This window comes from Populus alba, chromosome 18, assembly GCF_005239225.2.
Source record: "Populus alba chromosome 18, ASM523922v2, whole genome shotgun sequence".
Classification (NCBI taxonomy): Eukaryota; Viridiplantae; Streptophyta; class Magnoliopsida; order Malpighiales; family Salicaceae; genus Populus; species Populus alba.
In genome coordinates this window covers 13809572-13831248 of record NC_133301.1, presented here as the reverse complement: position 1 = coordinate 13831248, position 21677 = coordinate 13809572, and the positions used below count along the sequence as shown (strand labels likewise).

At 33.0% G+C, this 21677-nt stretch overlaps 3 protein-coding genes across 4 annotated transcripts; all 3 read right to left on the bottom strand.

Annotated features, from left to right (window-relative positions):
• Nucleotides 1-382: 382 nt before the first annotated feature.
• LOC118052072 (probable glycosyltransferase At5g20260) lies at nucleotides 383-5430 on the bottom strand. Of its 2 annotated transcripts, XM_035062891.2 has the most exons (5): nucleotides 4996-5430; nucleotides 4743-4868; nucleotides 4467-4618; nucleotides 1928-2282; nucleotides 383-1351 (listed from the first exon to the last, which is right to left on the bottom strand). In XM_035062891.2, the coding sequence occupies exons 1-5, from the start codon at nucleotides 5239-5241 to the stop codon at nucleotides 665-667; spliced, it is 1566 nt and encodes a 521-aa protein (XP_034918782.1). In that variant the 5' UTR covers nucleotides 5242-5430; the 3' UTR covers nucleotides 383-664. The 2 variants fall into 2 exon arrangements, with proteins under 2 accessions (XP_034918782.1, XP_034918783.1); XM_035062892.2 differs by lacking the exon at nucleotides 4996-5430 and having other exon boundaries at nucleotides 1928-2271; nucleotides 4743-4874.
• A 4692-nt stretch (nucleotides 5431-10122) lies between these two features.
• Nucleotides 10123-13133, bottom strand: LOC118052070 (probable glycosyltransferase At5g20260). The gene is made up of 4 exons (XM_035062890.2): nucleotides 12764-13133; nucleotides 12420-12571; nucleotides 10978-11332; nucleotides 10123-10885 (listed from the first exon to the last, which is right to left on the bottom strand). Exons 1-4 carry the CDS (start codon nucleotides 12989-12991, stop codon nucleotides 10217-10219), a joined length of 1404 nt encoding a protein of 467 aa, XP_034918781.1. The 5' UTR covers nucleotides 12992-13133; the 3' UTR covers nucleotides 10123-10216.
• Nucleotides 13134-16077: 2944 nt separating this feature from the next.
• Nucleotides 16078-20582, bottom strand: LOC118052040 (cuscuta receptor 1). The gene is made up of 4 exons (XM_035062853.1): nucleotides 20219-20582; nucleotides 18922-19062; nucleotides 17952-18029; nucleotides 16078-17864 (listed from the first exon to the last, which is right to left on the bottom strand). The coding sequence occupies exons 1-4, from the start codon at nucleotides 20580-20582 to the stop codon at nucleotides 16078-16080; spliced, it is 2370 nt and encodes a 789-aa protein (XP_034918744.1).
• Between the last annotated feature and the right edge of the window lie 1095 nt (nucleotides 20583-21677).

Genomic DNA, 21677 nt, shown 5'->3' with positions numbered 1-21677 from the left:
TTTTAAAAAATATTAATTTGAGTATTTGAATAACTTTAAGATTCTCAATCCTAGTAAAACATTGTTTGAAAATACAGTGCAAATTGTGTTTTTAAAAAATTAAATTATTTTTTGTTAAAATTTAATATGATTTGTATATTTTGAATGGTTTTGATATGCTAATGTCAAAAATAATTTTTAAAAAATAAAAAAATATTATTGCATGCATTTCAGCATGAAAAGTTATTTAAAAAAACAACCACTATCACATTGCTAAACATACTCTAAATACAAAAATAAATTCGTTTTGCTATGCTGTTTTGCCTTCTGCATGCTGCATATAAGATGTCACCAAGCACATGGCTAAAAAAAAAAAAAAAAATTCTTGAAGCACATATTACAATTATATGAACTCAAAAATCATAAATTTGATTCCATTCGAATAACAGTAGAGTCTTTGTGAGACGGGGAAGAACAATCGGGAGCTGCTCATATATGTAACATTTTTCACTGCAATTTATTACCTCACACAACAATCAAAATACATGCCTACTCTCACTATGACAAAAAAAATATCATGCCCTGCGTGAAGGAGAATGACCTCCAGCAGAAAGTTAAATTCTTTACCAATTTAGAAAAGAGTGCGGGACAAGATGCACGTACAGGAGGGTTTTGAATCTTCTGATCAAATTGATGAATCCTTCTTGACATTAAGCCTCCTTAACCATACTGAGTGGAGTATCATATGAAGCATATCATATGGCTTAGCAGGTCGATTCAGTATGAAATGTCTTTGAATTTGCATCACTCGTCTTTGCATTGTAAGATACCGTCGAGATGAAATTCCTTTCAAAATCGTCTTAATTTCAGGTATCTTTTCCGGTGGAATGTCCACGGAGAACTTGCTCCAGTCAAGGACATCACTAAATGGTAATGAATAGTTATCAGAAATGGTCACGGGAACACATCCTAATTGAATTGCCGTCACCACTCGAGGACTGGCTACTTCATGGCCACTTGGGCACAAACAGAACTTGCTTTGACCCATCAATTCGAAGTAAAGATTAGTGTTCTTTTTGTTCCTTTGAGTAAGGTACTCATGGACTTGAACCTCATCATCCTTCTCTTTCCAGTGTCTTAATAAGACCTTCCTTATGTGACCGTGAGCTCCGCCGGCAAAGAACGCAAGGATTGAACGCTTACTTGGGGGTTTAGTGTATTCCCGCGGCGGCCCGAGCTTGCCAACAGGAAGAAAGATTTCTGGTATCGAAACATCTCTTTGTGGCCGGAACCCTTCTGATATATTGGCGTTGCAGAGGACCCTAACAAAGTACCTGAAGAGTTCAGGACTGGCTCTTGACACATCTGGGGCCTGTGATAACAATTTTAAATATATGTTTTTAAGTTTACTAGCATCATCCACTTCACTTAAAAAATTATAATAGTTTGATAAGATGCATATGATTTTCACAGATCGTCTAACCAAGAGGATGTTACAGTGGTTAAAGATTTGGAATTTTTATTAGTAAGTTTTTCGCATTTAGCCCCCTTATTAGGAATTGTGTGGGGTTGTTAAATTTTGAATTATTTTTATTTAAAATTAGTTTTTATAATTTTTATGGTTTTAATATATACTGATATTAAAAATAATTATTTTAAAAAAATATTATTTTCATATATTTTTAAACAAAAAAAACTTTCAAAAATTACTGCATTACACTCTCCAATACCCTTTTAATAGTTCAAAGTACATTATACCTCCAGATTAAAAGATAATATTTTAAATTATAGTTATAAAATCTGATTTATTTTAATTTGACTTAGTCAAATATGACTTCACTGAGTTAAAAGTCAATTTTAAAAATCCAGCAAACACATATGCTTTATGAAAACTGCAAGAAGATGATAAAAAAGAAAAAAGAAAAAAGGAGGAGGTGTGTCATCATACCCAATCATGGCAAGAAACCGAGAAATGGTCAGCTCCTTGAGTTCTATTCCAGTAAGAGTACTTATCAGCTACAACACGAACATAATCAGTTACCAAACGCTGGAGTTGATCACGAGCGAAGGTGATGCGAGGCTTGTAGACATAGTGGATGATATAGGCCACGCTTATGGGGAGAAAAAATGCGTGTGCCTCATCAGGATGGCGAGCAATGAAGGGGCTTTTGCCACTCTCAATCTCATCAAGAAACTGCCCTTCAATGCTGTAGATGTCATTTACCGGCGCACCGTGGACGACGGGCAGCTCCCCTTCCTTGTAGACCCATACCTTGAATCTCTTCTCCATCTCTGTGTAACTCCTGAAGAAAACTTAATCAGTAATTTTTAAATATTGTTTGTCACTCTCTCTAAACAATTAATTATAATTTACAAAATTAATTACATATTACTATTTTTATATTTTTATCCTTAATTTTTCTGTCTCGATGTAACCAAACGTTATACATATATAATTTTAGTACGTATTAATTACGTTAACTTTTGTCTCCTTTCTGATTTATTTGTATAGTTTTATCCTTAATTTTTCTATCTTTGCTGTGTCTATGTGACCTAACGGTATAAATATATAATTTCAGTCTCGATTTCGTGTACGTATTAATTACGTTAGCTTGCTTTGTCTTTTGTCTGCTTACAAGCATTTAATCACACTAGACCAGCAGAAAAGCGACGTTGGTGTCGGATTTTGATTTTTATACTAATAAATTCTTTTTTCGTTTAAATCAATCACATCGAAGCTTTCTTACAATAATCTCTCAATTATTCTTATACAGTTACTTGGGGATAAGGCACGGATTATCATGGTTATAAAACGACCCAATTGCTGGGCAAATATTTGCATCGTGAGAGCTATTTAGTTATTAAATCCGACTAGCCCGGCAAGTTGACTTAAAAACCTGCTAATTTAATAGCTGAACTAGTTTGAGTTTGTTAAAAGATTAATTAGTGTAATAACCCAGTAAAATTTAATTAATCCGGTGGTTAGACCGATCCAAAGTTTTGTCAAAAGACTTTTAACTAAAAAATATTATCTAATAATGAATGAAAAGCTCCTCCAGACTAATTAACCAGAAAATTAATTTGAAGCTTTCTTATTCTACCCCAAAGCACAACGTTTTGCACCTTAATTATCCACCCCTACCGTTTCGTGCACGAACACTTACGGAACTAAGTGTAGAGTTATTTTTCCTTCCCAAATACCATTTTGATTATATATGTAAATTGAAACAAATCTACTAGACATTATTACGGGCCATTAAGGGATTAAGTTATGATTTCGTAAGCTAGAGGGACCAAGTTGTTATATCACTAAGAGTATAGGGACTGAGTCATTATTTACTTAAACCTTACCGACCCTGCCTGTACTATTAACGCACGCGACGAAATGAATCTGGCCTTCTAAACCCCACAGCATCGTCTCTACCCACTGTCTCCATGTACGTACTAGACATTATTATGGGCCATATCCTGGCGTGGCTTGTGCACATGAAAATGTGTCACGTGCACGTTTAATTTGTGGCATGGGCATGGCCATAGAGTCACAGTGATCGTCTGATGGCCATAGAGTCACGTGACAAAGTGTTGCCTACGTGGAACGTATCTTTTTCTCTTCCCTTCCCTTATCCTCTCCCTCCCCCACAACCCGACCCGAATCCATTCGATTGCTAATGCAGGATTGCATTCCTAAGAATGGAGCACATGCATATGCCATAAAGGTCAAACATTATTATATAAGTGTGTCACGTGATAAGGAATAATAATAGTATAGCGTGTTTAGGAAGTGTTTTATTTAAAAATATATTAAAATATTTTTTTATAATTTTTAAGATTAATTTTTGATGTCATAAAATAATATGATAACATATGAAAAAATATTTTAAAAAAAAAATTCATAATTTTTCTGGATCGCACTCCCGAAAGATACATATATTCTCCAAGAAAAGAAAAAGGTACAATGGTGAGAAGATGGAAGCAGCACAAACCTTTAGCACTTTCCATGAATTGATTTCAGAAACTAGTTTAAAAATAATATAATCAGTGACTAAATTAAACTTAGTACTGTGAAAAGGGGGAAAAAATCATCATTGTTACCAATGAATTCTATAAAGTAGAAAAAGACGACGCTGTTCACTCTTGAGTTCTATAAGTGGAAAAATTAATTTATGCAGCGGGGGAAATTTCTGAAATGAAAACAGGTTTGCTTATAAGACTCAGCCCCGTCGACGTACAGTTTAGTAGAGGATCATTAGAATTTATTTATTTTTAATAAAATGACATTTTTTTGTTTTTTTTTTTTTTTAATAAGAGATTAGATTGATTATCTGGGTTAATACGGATGTTATAGCTATAGTTTTTGAAGGTGTCAATTGGCTAAATATTGCTGCAAAGCAAGAATTTAGAGGTTACTTTAGAATTCAAATCCTACCCTTTTCAATCAATTTATAGCTAATTAATATCACGAAAAGAAAAGGGTATTGAAACTTAACTGGTGAAAAGCATATTGATTTCTGTACATGGATCCTCTAGGAATGTAACTCCCCTCCTTGTAAGATGAAGAGTTCTGTGTCCGAATTGCTCTGTAAATAGCTGCTCTTGCTTTAGCCAAACCTTCTTCAATTCTCTCAAAATCTGTCCTTTTCTGCCCCAGAAGTAGAGTCACGCGCCCAAGAACAAGATTAATAACATGCAACAAATCAAGAAACAAAAACTGCATAAAAACAAAGACATATTTGATACAGTGAAAAATCATTAATTAGGCTCACCTTTTCATGTCTTGTAATTACTGGAATGCTGGGGTGGCTAGAAACGGCAGAACTGTTGCCTACTGGCAATGGAAGTGGTGACGGTGACGGTGACGGTGAAGGTGGGAGCCTTTCAGAGATCTTTTCCTGTCCATAACACCACCAAAGAACAAACCAAGAAATCAATCTATTTTGTCAAAAAAGGAGAAAAGGGAACAGCTTTTCAGTGCTGTCTATGCATGCGTGGTTGCTAAAACCATCAAACAAGCTTTACTTTGTCCTTCCGAGCACTGATTCCTTCATCTCCAACAGTGGTTGCCGGCGAAGGAAAAGATTGAAACCTCTCAAAAGTATGGTTGGATTTTGCTTCTTCGATACTGTAATTAGGGGAGTACAGAGAAGACAAAGGAGTGGAGATTCTGATAGTTTGGTTCAAGGGAGATAAGCATAGGAAAAACAAGGTGGAAACAAGAGCTGATAGGAGTAGAAAACTTATGGCGGAGCTATTAAAAGTTGCCATCAGACCTCTCTTTCAGTGTTTTGCAGGGTTTAGCTTCTTTTGCCGGTATGGACACGGGAGGAGATAAAGCATGGAGGTGTCTTCATGAGCTTCACCTGAAAAGGATGGAAGACTAGCAAGCAGTATATAAGAAGATGGAGCTAGCGCGGTCATCTTGAGTGTAGAAAATGTACTTTTCATGTGAGAGAGTAATGGTGAGGAATTTGATTGCAGCAATAAATAAAATATCTTTTTTTTTTTTTAAATAAAAGGAATAAAATAAATTTGATGGTCCTAGTAGGATCATCAGTGCTCCGTTTATACTCATTTGGTTTGAATTCTCAACAATACCCTCATGATTTCTTAAATATTTAAAATCTACCCTGATTATTAAATAATTACTAATGGAACGATCTAATTATGTGCCCATTTTTTAATTTAATTAATTTTTTTTTTATTTTCTGAGATGTTGTCACTTGTGTAAAATTTGAAAATTTGAGAGGACAAGATGATGGAAAATAAGAAAAGGGACAAAAGGATGGAAAAAGGTGAGGTTTTCTGCCTTTTTCTACTAGTGGTAATAATATAAATATTACAAATAACTCCAACTGGAATAAGAAGAACAATATAAATAACTTCAAGGGTAATAAGTTTCTTCCTTAGAATTTACCACTTTAAATCTTATAAATATCAAAATTACTAAAAACGTATATAATCATTAAAAAAACCCATTAATGAAATGGAGGTGTAAATTATGAATTCTACCTAAAATGTTTCAACCTCGAGGATGACCATAATTATGGGAGGGCAATAACATGTCAGTTTTTACATTCTTAAAAATAAATTAAAGAAATATAAAAAAAAATATTTTAAGTTTTGGGGCATGTTCTTCTTTTAAAACAAGAAGCCGTTTTTATTAAAGAATTCAGAGAAGTAAAAACACAATTAGTCGAGTTTTATTTGGAAGGAGTAGATTTTCAAAAGTTTTTTCTCAACATAACATATTAAGAGTGTGTTTAGTATTGCAGCAGCTATTATAGTTATAATTTGAAAAAAAATTGTTTTATAAAATGTATTTTTAGTTGAGGTTAGTTTTAAAAAATAGGTGTTTGGTTAAAACTGTGGTTGAAATTGAGGTTGAATAAAAAATAGTTTAATGTGTTTTGGTTAAAAATATTTTTGAAATTGAAATTATAAAATAATTTTAAAAAAATATATATTAATATTAATAATTTTTAATTTAAATATTGTGAATTTAACTATTGCTATTACATCATGAAATAAATCATATTTAATATAAAAATATTTTTTTATTATTCCATAAAACCATCTACAATTCCATTATGTACAAAATATATCCGACAATAACTACAGTTTCCATAAAATATTAGTGTATAATATTATCAGGTATAAAATTCACTCTAAACTAATTTTTTTTAAAAAAATACAATTATTCCATAATTTTTTTAGCGTATAATAAAATTAGATAAAATATTATCAGGTATAAAATTCACTTTAAACTAATTTTTAAAAAAAATATTAAAAAACTTAACACACTAAAAAAAAAAAAAAACCGTAGTGCAAGGGAATTGCACTGTTTACTGAACAGTGTACTAATGCACACTGTTCATGTTAGTTGCACTGTTTATTGAATAGTGCAATTACTTGAACAGTGCAAGAAAAGCAGCCTTCAGCTGCTTCTTTCAATCCTGCGTTGCAAACACAGAAATTAATGGGGTCCATGAACAATAATAAGTTATTTTTCCTTTACCAAACACTTGGCTCATGCCTTTTATTTTAAATGCAATTTTTAACGCGTAAACAAACAGTCTCTAAGTTATTTAGGTTGCTTATTTTATCCACTAATATTAAACCTAGTCCTTTGACATGTCAACCCCCCATAATTAAATTAATCTAATAAAAAAATCCAGTTAATTTTTTAAAAATAATATTATTTTAATTTTTTTTAATTTATCTGAATCAACTTAAGTTTACCCATTTGAAGAAAAAACATTAAGCTTTAAATTGTATTTAATAACTATGATTTTATATATATATATATATATATTATATAAGATTTTATTAATTTTTATAATATATTAGATTAATACAAAAGGTTTATTTTTAAAAATTATCTAGGAAAAAAACTTGGTTTTAGTTGATTTATAAACTAGCATAACAATACTTAAATAAATAAATAAAACACTTTCGATAAAAAATAAAATAAAAAAAATATATATATATATATATATACATCCATGGTGACTGCACAACACCTATCGACAAAGACATGGCTGTTGCCAGCCACCAACCACAGCCGGCAGGAAGAACCATCGGAAAATTGACTGAGCTATTACTATATCTGTACTTCTCTAAGCACTAAAAACGAGGCTTGAACGAAACGTGGCATGTCGTGAGCGACTACAATTGATGACGTGCCCATTTGTCCATATCAGTCCTGATAGTTTTGAATATCAAACTGGTCCCTCATGATCAATAGTTAATAGAGTGATCTAATGCTGATCTCATTTTTCCCAGCATGTTCTCCATTTTTTTTAAAAAAATCCTTTTCTTCCACGTTTCTCTATAACATTTTTAATTTACAGATAGCCAACTATAAAAACTAATAATTCAAAAAAAAAAGCAACCTTTCATTAATAGTTTTGCATAGTTTTTAGATTAGACCCGATTTAAGATATGTGTTTTGATTTTTAACCGGGTCTCTCAGGTTAATTTATTTTAAATCAAAATAATATCTTTTTAATAAAAAAAAATCAATGAATTATAACCGAGGTTTTTAACCATGTCTTGCCAGGTCAACCCATCAGGTCATATATAGTTTTTTTTTTTTTAAACATACCCCTGTTTCAATCCTAGATCGACCTGCCGAGTCGATCCGGGTTTCAAAACTATGCTTTAATGAGCTATTACTAATAATCAAATAATGTATTGTAACTTTCTAAAATCATGTATTGAAATTAAAATGTAGAAGGTTTGGCCCTATTTTTTTTTTTTTAAATAGAAAAAAAATACTAGAACATGTACAGGCAATAAGGATTGAAATTTTTTTTACAATTGCATTAATTAACAAACTATATGATAGTTAATTGGTATTATCAAGTGGAATATAATATAAATGAATAATAAAACAAGATTTTTAAAGCAAAAATAGTCCAATTGATGAATGGATAAATATTAAGAAACGACAAGTGGGCAGGCCACGTACTTACCGACCAATGTTCATAGTGGGACACACTCATCCCCCGACAACCCAGAACACACCACCATACCGCATAAATTGAAAAAAAAAAAAAAACATATAGCACAATAGAAGAAATAAATATTAATATATCATTTGATTACATAATTTATTAAAAAAAGAGTTTAATTGAGAAATAATAAGGATTCAATAAATATCTCAGGAATAATAAATATTTAACATGCATGTTAAGCTAAAATTTATTATATGAACTTTGAATCGATTTAGGTAAAAATAATTAACATAAACCTATACTAATAAATTATGAGTCAGAGTTTTCAGTTAAGAATATTTCTAATCGACTGATGTCCTCCGTGGGTAAAGCTTTTGGATGTCAAATAATCAGGTGTATGGCGGCTGCATGACAATAAGCCGCCTTCATCACCCCAAATGAAGTGGCATTCATGAAGCATATTATATATGGCCGAGCCGGTCTGTTCAATTTGAAATGTCTTTCTACTTGTATACCTCTCCTTTGCATTATGAGATACCTTTTTGAATGGAAACCTTTTCAAAAATATTGTTTTAATTTCAAGCCGGGTCAAACATTTTAATTAAAATGATAATATTTTTTTTTTACAAAATCGGTTTAGATCAAATTACTATTTATCCAACCACCCCGAATAATTTTTAAAACTCAATCATGTTGAGTGAGTTTAATCAGATTAATATTTTATCTGAATCATCTAGAAACTTATTCAACCTGAATTTTAAGTCTTAAATGTTTTGAATTAACATGTATCAAATCAGGTTAGGCTAGTTTTATCAAGAATATCTAAAACAATAATGGTTAGCTATCAGGTTTGGAATATCTTCTTTCCATTAATCAACCATGGGTATCTAAAAAGAAGAAACATAAATAAAAAGAAGAAGAAGAAGAAGAAAGAATTAAACAATATTGTTGATGTATCTTGACCATAGTTTTGAAACCCGGCCCGGCCCGACGGGTCAACTTGAGACCCGGAGTGGAACCAGGTTGGGTTGAAGAAAAAACAAAGGAAAAAAACCTGGTGTGACCCGGTGGGTTAACCCGACAAGACTCGTCAGTAAATCCGTTGACTTTTATTTGTTATTTGTATTTTTATTAAAACGACGTTATTTTGATTTTTGTTTTTAAATTTATCCGACTGACCCGAGGACTCGGTCAAAATCTAGAATCCGGATCTTAGATCGGACCGGCCACTAGGCTAGATCTTGAAACTATGATATGGAATGATGAAAAGCATATAGATTTATGTATACATGGCTTTTCTAGGGATGTAACTCCCCTCCTTGTATGATGAAGAGTTCTGTCACTTCGTAAATAATAGCTCTTGCTCTAGCTAAACCTTCTTCAATTCTCTCACAACTTGGTTTTATTATGTACAGTTTTTTTTTTTTTTTTCCTGCTAGGCTTTATCATCTCTTGCACGTCTCATTTACACACATTTTAATTTTTTAAATGCCTCACTAGAATAAACTAGCACCATAAAAAAATTAACTGGAGGAGAAGGGAATGATGGTGGGAGCCCTAATAGATTTGAACTTAGACTTACAATACTCTGAATAAATATATTCATGCTAGTTTAAAAAATAAATACTCTTTAATATTTATAACAACATAAATCTAGAAGATATTTAGAAAAAAATTAAAGAAAGAAGACTTCAAAGTTAATTTCAAAATATGAACAAAAAAAACTCACTAGTTTAGAGACAATCTGAGATGCACGAAGGGGATACAATCTATAGAAAATCATATTATCGATATGGGACCTTGACATTGAGCCTCCTTACCCATACCGAGTGAAGTAGCATATGAAGCAGATCATATGGCCGAGCCGGCCGATTCAATTCGAAATGTCTTTGCACTTGTATCACTCTCTTTTGCATCATCAGATACCTCTGCGGAGAAATCTTTTTCAAGATTGTTTTGATTTCAGGTATCTTCTCGGACGGAATATGCACTGAGAACTTGCTCCAGTCGAGAACATCACTAAACGGCAACGTATAGTTATCTGAAATAGTCACAGGTACACAACCTAATTGAATTGCCGTCACCACTCTTGGGCTCGCTACTTCATACCCACTTGGACAGAGGCAAAACTTGCTTTGACCCATTAATTCGAAGTAATCTGCTCCCTTTTTATCGAGGTATTCATGGACTTGAATCTCATCGTCTTTATCTTTCCAGTTCTCCAACAACACCTTCCTGATATATCCATGAGCCCCTCCGGCGAAAAATGCAAAAATCGAACGCTTGCTCGGGGGCAGGCCTTTAAGGGGCGGTCCGAGCTTGCCATGAGGAATGTTGATTTCAGGTATTGAAACATCTCTTCGAGGCTCGAATCTTTCTGATGTATTGGCATTGCAAAGGACCCTTACGAAGTTCTTGTACAGATCAGGATTGGCTCCAGAAATATCCGGTGCCTGAGATTTCAAACAAAAGATCATTAATTTACGACATTCTTAGATTAGGGTTACAGATATAAGACAGTAGAGATAAAAGAGATTTCTGATACCCAATCATGGCAAGAAACCAAGAAATGATCAGCTCCTTTACTTCTATTCCAGTAAGGGTACTTGTCGGCTACAACACCAACATAATCTTGGACCAAACGTTGCAGTTCATCACGAGAATACGTGACAAGAGGCTTGTAGACGTAGGTGATGATATAGGCCACGCTTATGGGTAGGAGAAACATGTGTGCCTCATCGGGGTGACTAGCAGCAAAGGGGCTCTTTCCAAGCTCCATCTCATCAAGAAACTGACCTTCAACGCCGTAGATGTTGTTTAAGGGTCCACCATGGACAAGAGGTGGCTCTCCTTCCTTGTAAACCCATATCTTGAATCTCTTCTCCATCTCTGTATGGCTCCTGAATAACCATTATCCAGTGATGTCAATAAATGTGTTTGTCTATGCAAGTCAATGTATTATATCAAAATATTATCTAATCAAGATTATTAATTTATCGATTGTATTAAGGTTTTGCATAACCATGTTTTTGTTTCAGGAGACAACCTCTTTGACCCTATAGAGGATGATACATACATATACATACATACATACATACAATACACACACACACACACACACACACACACACACACACACACACACACACACATATATATATGGGGTCTTTCTTTTCTCCTTGCAAGGGGCAACACTTGCACAATTCAAGCCTTGTAAATTGCGAAGTATCATAAACGTCTTGTGGATAACGACTGGGCATGACCCATGAGTACCACATTCAAACCCAGCCCCTACTCCAAGTTACAATTAATTTGTAAGAATATTTTCAAAGTTAATTTCTACAAGTTCAGATGTAATTTTAAGAAATTTTTTAAAGAAGAACAGGACCATCCCTAGAGCTCGTCCTCCAAATTAATCTCTACCTACCCCAACAAAACTTAACGCCCAAGTTAGGGTAACAGGCATAACATATCAATTCAAAACCTATAATGAATAGACATTGTTACAGTTACAAAATTATAGCATTACAAGAACGTCGTCATAAATAACCAAATATGAGGAATATTATATATACAAGGTAATACACTAGTGGATTCACCACTCAATGTTTTAAAGGAAATTTATTTAATTACTCCAATCAACATTAGTGTCATCACACAACCTAATCGCCCAAAAAATCTCTCACGCCATTATTTCTTCCTTCATCTTTAATTTGATCTCAAGGTAGCTGCTCTCAACGTACGTGGAATTTTATTTGATGGAGTCGATAAAATATTGAAATATAAAAGGAAAAAAAAAGAAGGGTAAAATGGAATCCATATAACGGGTGACAGATTTTGTGCTTTGCATATCACATTAATTCATGTTAAATGAGTAGAAATAATCAATCTTGGAGGGTTAATTATCACAATTACAATTTGAAAGCAAGAAAAAAAAGGGTAATGCTAAGGGCAATGTGTGTAGGTAGATTGATAGCAAAACTTAACTGATGAAAAGCGTAAGGATTTCTGTATACGACCCCTTTGGGAACGTAAGTTCCTTCCTTGTATGATGTGTAGTTCTTCAACCGCGCCGCGTCGAGAATAGCTGCTCTTGCTCTCGCCAAACCATCTTCAATCTTCTCTCTGCCTCTCTTTATCTGCCCACAAAATATTAAGAACTTGTTTATCAATAACCAAAAACATAAATCAATGAACAGAACTATATGTATCTGATCTCAAAATATTCGTTAATCAGTTCATGACTTGTAGCGGTACTGCTAAAACAAATCATGAAAAAAATAAGAAAAAACAAAGTATATTGGATAATAAAAATCACCAAAGAGACTAACCTGCGTTGGCAACTGGTGTGGCTGTGACGGAGAGGGTTGAGAGCTTTCAAAAACAAGCTCGTTCGCTTTAGTATAGACAGTATTTGATGTAGAAAACGAAGAAAAATATCCGACAGTATTGGTATTCTGGTTCATGGGAGAACCAAAGTAGACAATAAGCGAAGCGAAAACAACAACCGGCAGTAGCATAAAACCAATATTGTTTGAGCCATTACATATGGTTTCCATGGCGGTTTAATTTTTTTTCTTCCCTTCTAACATAAACACACAGAGAGAGGGAGGAGAATCATGGTGTCTACAGAAGTATTTTCAACGAAGAGTTAATAAGAATATATATGCACATAAGTAAATTACCGAGAACAGAGTAAAGCTAGAGTGACGGCTTGTGACAATCAATCATTACAGCCCCATAGAATCGGCGGCAAGCTGGTGCTAGAAAGTTTTTTTTTTTTTTTTTTTTCCTATCTGGGCGAGTCGGTTAATTGCATCTTTAGACACAAGATTGAACGTATAGAGTGATAGGGTTGAAAAGTGGAAAGTTGGATTTCCATATTTGACTCGGAATAAATCATGCAAGAAATTGATGGAGAAATTTCGAATTCGAAATTTAACACCTTAAATAATTGTTCGATACAACTACGAAAAGAAGAAAAAGCCTGCCAAGCATTCAGCTCCTTTTATTTTGAAAAAATAATTTTCCTAGTTATGCTCTATGAAGATGAATTTCATATATATATATATATATATATATATATATATATATCTTCCTTTGATTGTGAGTAATCCATGATCTAGCTTCTTTAGGCCTGTGCACGTCTCTACATTGGCAAGGTATATTCTCTGAGAAATTTAATAACTTGCGGTGGTAAAAAAATTTAAACTTTAAAACTTAAGGAATTGAGCATCTTGGTTTATAAATGCTAACTTAGAAGCTGTCAATATAAGAAAATCAGAGATGTTTAGGCAGCTGTGCTGTGGTATGACATAAACACCTTTTCTTTCCTTACTAATTTGTTCATGGTCTTTTATCTTGATTTGTGAGAATATTCTCCAATACGATGAAATGTTTTACTCGCGACAATTATATCAGGATTTTAATTATTGATCAAACTGATAAATAAAAGCGTGCTAAGAAGTTGTTCAAATCTGACTTAAAATAGCAGTAAAGGAAAATCTAACTGTTGCATAGCTTCAAATTTTTCAAAGAGATTTCAGGACGGTTTAATTTCATGAACTTGGGCACAAACAAAACTTGTTCTGTCTCGTTAATTTCATGTAATTAATCTTGATCCTTTGGTACGTATTCATGAACTTGGATCTCCTTATCTTTTCCCTTCCAATGTTTAAGCAAGATTTTGCGTATGTCTCCCTGCGCCCTACCTGCAAAAAATGCCAAGATCTTGCGTTCATCGATCAGGGATAAACCATGGCAGATTGGACTAAGTTTTAATGGGGGGCAGATTTTTGTGTAGCTCAGGATCATCTCTTGATACTTGTGGTGCCTGAAATTAAATTAAAAATGCATTTTGTTCGGGATCTGAAGTTACATTTAGTTGATTTTCAAGGACGGAAGATTCTTACCGGTCTTTCACGGTGACAGGTGGTGACCGGCAAGTAGATGGACTCAGAAATGGAAGCCACACTAAGTGGTGTAAAAAATGCATGGGCCTCATCAGGATTACGGCCCAAACGGGCTCTTCCCATTATCCATTTCATCGATAAACTGGCCCTCTATGGAATAGATGTGTTTCATAGGCCCAAAGTGGACCATGGGCTTATCTACCCATATCTTGAATCTTTTTACCGTCTCTGAATAACTCCTGGTTAATGCAAACGAAAACCTTGTTGATCCTATGTGTAAATCAGAAATTGCGGGTCTTAATTACCTTGGTGAGATACTTTTAGGAACTGAAAGGATTTTGCATTTATTTAGTATTAAATATAAATTGGACTTGGGAAATTTGCGTCTCACCATATTGGGTTGACCTAGATACTTTTGGAAAAAAAAAAATATAATGGTGAATGTATTTATTTTGTGAATATATATATGGAGATTGTCCACACATTGTATTTTCCAAATTCTTTATGATATCAATATAAAATAATTTCCAGAAAAAGATATTACAACATGAAGAGAGAAAAAAACAATAAAACCATTCATCATAATACATGAAGTGGCTACAAAAAATAATAATAAAGGAATTGCTTTGAAACCTCTTCGTAGTGCAAGGTCAAATTTTCCATGTGTACAAAGGAATTGCTGCTTAGAGTGGTGCTTTGAGCCTGCCATGGAAAAGCTTGGGAAGATTGGGAAGGACTACTTTTCATTAAAAAAAAAAAGGACTAATCATATGGTATTCTTTTTTTTTTAGATTATATATACTATTTTTTTATGGACATATCTGAAAACTAATGATTTAATTAGTCTAATACAACGACCTCGTTTAGGCATCATATATTCTTGTGATTTAATGTTTGACTTTAATCGGCAATGGCCACTAATTAAATGCCTCACATGCTCCGGTCTTAATTATAAATGGCTGCAATAATTCTATTTGAAAATTTGCATAATTTCTAAATTAAAAGCTTTGGATAAATTTGGTGAGACTGCTCCTTTGATTTTCTCCACGTTGTAGGATATATCATCCTCATTCCTGCATGCGTCATATTTCAGCGTCGCTGAATGTTGTTTTCCAGCAAATTAAGCAACTTCAGCAAGAACTGGTAAGGTGCTTAGTATGTGAAGGTATCATGTAAGCTTAATTGCTGAAATTCTTTAAGGACAATGCCTTTAGATCAGTTGTGACTTCAAGAAATATTAGGTACCCAAAAAAAAAAAAAAAACCAAGACAAATCCATATTCCTTGATGAACTTAGTATAGGAAGATAATGTAAATTTGTGTTTTTAACAATAATATTTTTGTTGTAGATTTGAATTGATACTCTTGTTGTAATGTATTCCCTTTGATATTAAATATTTTTGGATATTTGTGTTGTAAATTTGAATTGATCATTCGTAGAAATCCAGTAATAATATAATACATAAGGTATGATGATGATGAGAAGTAAAACTCATGAAATTATTTATAGGCTTGAAAAGCCCCGGCTAAATAAAATACCATCAAACCAAAACCAAATCTAACTGAAAATACTTGCCTGGATTAACCACTGAAGAAATATAATTATTATGTCATACAAAAGCTTTAAAAAACACACAAATGAAAATTAATACATCGCTTGAGCAAACCTTTAAACTTGTTTAAATCTTAAAACTAGAAAACACAACGATACATTAAGTCTTAGTACCATCAAGGCTAAGAAAATCCAAGCTTGGATAAAATGGAAAGATTGTCCACCAGTAAATAATAGCAATTGTTGATGCTCACCTCAATAAAGTGAAACCAAGCTCGTCGCCAATATGGATTTATATACAAAATTGCACCTATCACCAGCAGCACCATGATGTATGCAACCTCAAAGCTCACATAGAAAACCTTCATATCCATAAAGCCACCATTATCTTCATTGTTCGTTGATGTTGGTGTTAGTGATAGGGGCGTAGCCACACCACATATTTTGGGTAGCGGTTCTCCACAAAGAAAAGGGTTGTCCTTGTAACAGCTTTCCTCAAAAGTGGCAAATTGTGCAACTCTTGCAGGGGTCATGCCAGACAGATTATTATGTGCCACACTGAAAACTTCTAGAGAAAATAGCTCAGTAAGTTGATGTGGGATTTCTCCATCTAGTTTGTTGTAGGAAAGATCCAAGCTCTCTATTTCCTTTAAGTTTGAAAATGTTGGTGGAATTGATCCATTCAACCTGTTGTGCGAAAGGTTCAACATTTTGATCTTGTCGAGGTTTCCGATTTCAGGAGGAATCTCTCCTGTGAAATTGTTGCATGACAAATCAATCCCTGTGAAGTACTGGAGAATGCTGCCTTTATAAGGAAGGGATACATTCTTCGTTGTAAACTCGAAAGATTGTTGTGATAAGGACATAGAATCATAGTATCTCATTGGTGCTGGGAAATGATGAGCAGTTATAGTACAATGAAGGATGTTACCAGTAAGATAATTGTGAGATAAATCAACCAAGGTTAATTGGTCTAACCTGCATAATCGAATTGGAATTTCACCTTCAAGATTGTTATAACTCAAGAGTAGAAATCTCAAGTTAGATAGCCTGTCAATCCATTCTGGAATTCTTCCAGTTAAATCATTATGAGAAAGATCTAATGTCATTATCTCAAGAGCATTGTAAAATGTCATTGCGATCGGTCCTTCCAACTTATTTTTAGACAAATAAACATATCTCAATTTTGAAGAAGTGCCGAATCTAGGTGGTAAAGGACCAGAGAAATCATTCCCTGATAGGTTCAAGGATTCAAGAGAAGACATATTCCCTATCCATCCAGGGAACTGCGCTTGCAAACCATTGTTTGAAAGTGTTCTTCCATTCAAAACATTGTTGGACAAGTCTAACATATGCAGCGAGCTCATGTTAGCCAACGAGGAAGGAATGTTTCCATTGAAACCATTATCAAAAATCCATAAAACTTCTACCCTTGGAAAATAAGCTCCCATTTCTAATGGGATTTGGCCTTGGAAGTAATTCATGGATATACTTAGGAATAATAAATTCACATGAGAATTCTTTGGCAATAAGAATGGACCTGAAAGAGAATTGTTTTCTATAGAAAGATATTGTAGGTATGTGTTGTTCTCAATCAACCAATTTGGAAACTCTCCTTTTAATCCGAGGTTTGTAAGACTCAAATAATTTAGGTTCATCTGATGGTAAAGGAACTTAGGAAATGCTCCAGCACCTTGTCCATAATTGCTTAAAGAGAAGTACTCTAATTGAAACTTTGGACTCAGATTATGATCATCTTCTTCTGCATATATTTCATTACTTGAACCATCAAAATACTTGAGTTTTGAAAGGTTGTATAATGGGCTCAATGACATAGGGATCTTCAAGTAATTGTAAGAGAGATCTAGTAGTTGCAGGGAAGTCAAATTTGCCAGACACAGAGGCAAGACACCACTGAGATTAGTATACCTCATATATAGCCTTTGGAGATGATTTAAGTCACATAGACCTGACCACATTATAATTTAGAAAAAATTAAAACTCTGAGTGTCTAATGAAAAATATATAACCTAGAGAGAGAAAGAGTAAACCTTACCTATGGTCTGAAAGATACTATTGTTGAGAGTATTGTAACTCAAATCCAAATATTCCAAGTTCTTGAGATCAAGGAAGCCTGCCATAATTAATTAAAAAAAATTATATCAACACGAAAGCAATTAAGATTATAAAGGAAATGACAGAGTTAGCAAGAAGCAGCTTATTGAATGAATAATAAGAATCTCAATTGAGTTGATTTTTAAATTTGGAATTTAATTCTCTTTTATTGGTCAATTTGCTCTAGCAAGCAAATTGCTAATAAGTTGCTAGTTCTGGTGGTGGGCAGCTGGGCAACATGTGGATTTGGTTGATTATTGGTTAGGTAATGTACTTTTTATGCTTTTTTTCTTTTGTTTTTTTTTTAATTTTATTTTCTTAAATTTAATTGACTCATAATAAGTTTCTATTTTTTTTTAATTTTTCAAATTAATATCAAACAAAGTCTCTCATGATTTCTTTGTTTAACTATCCTCATAGGTTATTAAATATAATAATTCATTACTTATTAGTTATGGCTAAAGAAAAACTAAAAAATGTGAAGGGAATTGTAGAAATTATTGAGTCCAATTAAAAGAAGGAATTTTGATATGTGCGACAAAAAAGGAAAGGAAAAAGAAAAATGCAATTGTTAATTTATTCTCCACCTAAAAATAGCACTTTCTATATGTGAAGTTACCTTTTCATTAAAGAAATTATTATATTTCTATTTACATTACATTGAAACAGTGTTGAGAGAGGGACAAAATTGAATTAAAGTATTATTTATATTAAATGGATAGTAGACTTTTAGAATAATAAAGATTTTAATTAAGTTAATTTCTAAATTTGAGATCCATTGATGTTATGAATTTAAATTCTAATCGATTTGAGAATTCTCCCAAACTTGTTTAGTAGGTTGCGAAAACATAAAAGAAGAATTCTATTCAAACACGTCTAATCATAACCTGAGTTCAAATTTGTTAACTTACCTCCAAGAGGTGCAATGCTACTGAGTGCTTGCAACGACAGGTATTTTAGAGAAGGCAATGCTCCAAGGCTTTGAATGATATTTTCATCTAGATAACAATGAGCCATAAGCAACTCTTCCAATGAACTCAAATTTTGCAACTCTGTTCAAAAGTAGAAAATTAAAATTTTCAATTAAACCCAAATATATAAATATTACTATATATAAAATATAACCTACCTAATATTTTTCCTCTAAAATCGTTGTTGCTCAGATCAAGTTTTGTGAGGTTTGGGAATGCTCTTAATGATAGCAGCAACTGCAAGCTACTTCCATAGGTTGTGATATTATTTAGTATTAGAGCACTCAAGTTGCTTGAACCTGCAAATTAGTTAGGGAAGAAATATCTATAAAGGCTTTTCAAAAGCAAAAATAATTAATTAAGATTGTATGGATAGGATTATCATCATTATGCTACTAGTTAAGTAATGTGAATGTGTTACCAATTACCTCTTGAGGCTATCAATTTATTAATATCGTTGCCGCTCAAATCCAACAACTTCAAGCTGCCCAAAGATTCTTGATATTTATAAAAATAATAGTTAATTAATTCACTACAAAACAAAAATTGTGTTTTTTTTAACTGAATTTAATAGAGAAAAGATAAGTTTATATATATATAAAAAAAAAACTAACCTTTCAAATCTATTAACCCTTTCAACCTATTATAACCTAAATATAATGATTTAAGAGATGAAAATCCCTTTACATGTGATAAAATACTGTTATCAAAGTGATTCCATATCAGGTAAAGGTGCTCCAATTTGCTCAATCCATGCGATTCATAATCACCTATAAAAAAATAAAAATTAAGATTTCATGTAAAGAATAAAAAATGATATTATTAGAGTAATTTAATTATAATTGATGAAGAGACATGTAATTCTTACCGTGACTTTATATAAAGAGGTTGAGGTTGTGAAAGAGTGAAAATAAAAGGAGTAATTATTACAGTGACAGTCTAGTGTAATGATTATAATAATAAAGGTGATATTTGTAATGCAATAATAATTGTGGTGGTATTAATTATGATTATATTAATAATGTAAGGAATTAAGAATCTGTTTTTATTTCTTAAGATTGTTCACTAAACACAATAATTCAATCAAATATGATTTCTATTTTCTTCGATGAATTACTGTAGAGAAGCACAATGATACTAATTAAACAACACCTTATTTTTCAGCCAAAAAAAAAAAACACCTTATTTGATTAACTTAAAAAACCTAACATAAATATTTTGTGATACGAGAGCAAACCTTTGTTCTTAACCCAACCAGCTATGCGATTAGCTGACAAGGAGAGAACGTTGAGTTCTTGAAAAGGAAGAAATAAGGAGTCATTTAAGTACCAATCTCCCAGTTCCCAGTTTCTTGTGCTGTCAAGAGCGAGTATGGTGACTCGACCTGTGCTGCTGTTGCACACAATACTTTCCCAAGAGCAGCAGTGGGCGTCGCCGTCTATCCAGGAGGGTAGGGAGGTGCCATTGGGATAGTTAAGAGCATCTTTGAGTTGCAACAGAGCGGTTCTCTCCTCCTCCAAGCAGCCAAGAGGCAGCCATCCTTGCAGGGAAACCGCCATTACAAACACCGTCAACAACAGCTGAAGTAGAAGCCCGGCCATATCTTAATATCAAATAGAAATGCTGATCAATATTTGTTATGGAGGAGAGGGAGGAGGCTCAGGCTTTTATAGAGGACTTTACGGGCCCATGCAGTGGAAAAAACTGCGTCATGGCGACGGTCTCCCATAATCCTCGCGGAGATCACATATAATCCAATGTTTTGATTGATTGCCATGCATCTTTTGGCTTTATTATACCTTACGGCCGCCAATTATTGCTTCTTTTCTGGCATTGATGCCCCAACCGTTTACGTAAAATCCAATTGAAGACTTCCACCGTTCATTTATTTATCTGATTTAATTCATACGTACATTTAATATAATATAAAATGGACTGGGTTTATGCCTACGTACTTAGTTTTCTAAACAGGCGTTTGGCTTTATTAGGGCAGAGAATGAGCTGCCTAGCATTAACCTTTTATTCATGTTTTTTTTCTTTCAAAAAAGACTTTGACTTGTGGTCTATACCTTCCAAGAAGGGAATACGAGTTTTCTGTTATTTACTTTTAAGCTTTCTTTTTTCTATGTAATGTTAGTTTCTAAAAGAATTAGGTAGAAATTAACACGGTAAATCTTTGTATATTATGCAATTGGATTTATATATTTTGATGCTTCTCACACGAGTATTATATATTCAATTATTTAATAGTTATAAAATACAAAGAGTTAGTGATGCTTATACAGAGTATTTGTATTTTTTTTCTAATTAAAAACTTTTATTGATTTAATTTTTTTAATTTGAATACTTGTTCTTAAGATTTTTTTTTTTATCAAAATCAATATTATGGAATATATATATTATAGAAGTATTATTTTAGTGTTGTAATCTTTACCTTAACTATTGTATATTGTTCTACATGTATAAATAGAAAATGTTGACTTACTAATAGGTTAAGTCTTCTATTTCTCTTCAACTTGGTATCATAACCTTAACACATTAAAACTCCTCTCTTTCTAATGGACTATGTTGTTGCATCACCGCCGACCGGCTACGCACATGTTGTTGCTGGTGGCTCTTTTCCACAGCAACAAACCGACCTCTCTTGCATAGTAAAACAATAATTTCTTTTCTCATGTTTCTGTTGTTCCTCTATA

What these genes read in the sequence shown, in the direction of transcription:
- LOC118052072 (XM_035062891.2), bottom strand. Translation starts at nt 5,241, where the DNA reads ATGGCAACTTTTAATAGCTCCGCCATAAGTTTTCTACTCCTATCAGCT. An exon ending in TCAGTGCTCGGAAGGACAAA is followed by an intron (nt 4,869 to 4,995) that starts GTAAAGCTTGTT and finishes TGTTATGGACAG; the next exon opens with GAAAAGATCTCTGAAAGGCT. An exon ending in TAATTACAAGACATGAAAAG is followed by an intron (nt 4,619 to 4,742) that starts GTGAGCCTAATT and finishes CTTCTGGGGCAG; the next exon opens with AAAAGGACAGATTTTGAGAG.
- LOC118052070 (XM_035062890.2), bottom strand. Translation starts at nt 12,991, where the DNA reads ATGGAAACCATATGTAATGGCTCAAACAATATTGGTTTTATGCTACTG. An exon ending in CACACCAGTTGCCAACGCAG is followed by an intron (nt 12,572 to 12,763) that starts GTTAGTCTCTTT and finishes TTTTGTGGGCAG; the next exon opens with ATAAAGAGAGGCAGAGAGAA. An exon ending in AATCCTTACGCTTTTCATCA is followed by an intron (nt 11,333 to 12,419) that starts GTTAAGTTTTGC and finishes ATGGTTATTCAG; the next exon opens with GAGCCATACAGAGATGGAGA.
- LOC118052040 (XM_035062853.1), bottom strand. Translation starts at nt 20,582, where the DNA reads ATGGCCGGGCTTCTACTTCAGCTGTTGTTGACGGTGTTTGTAATGGCG. An exon ending in TGGTTGGGTTAAGAACAAAG is followed by an intron (nt 19,063 to 20,218) that starts GTTTGCTCTCGT and finishes ACTTTTGAACAG; the next exon opens with AGTTGCAAAATTTGAGTTCA. An exon ending in TAGTATCTTTCAGACCATAG is followed by an intron (nt 17,865 to 17,951) that starts GTAAGGTTTACT and finishes TAATGTGGTCAG; the next exon opens with GTCTATGTGACTTAAATCAT.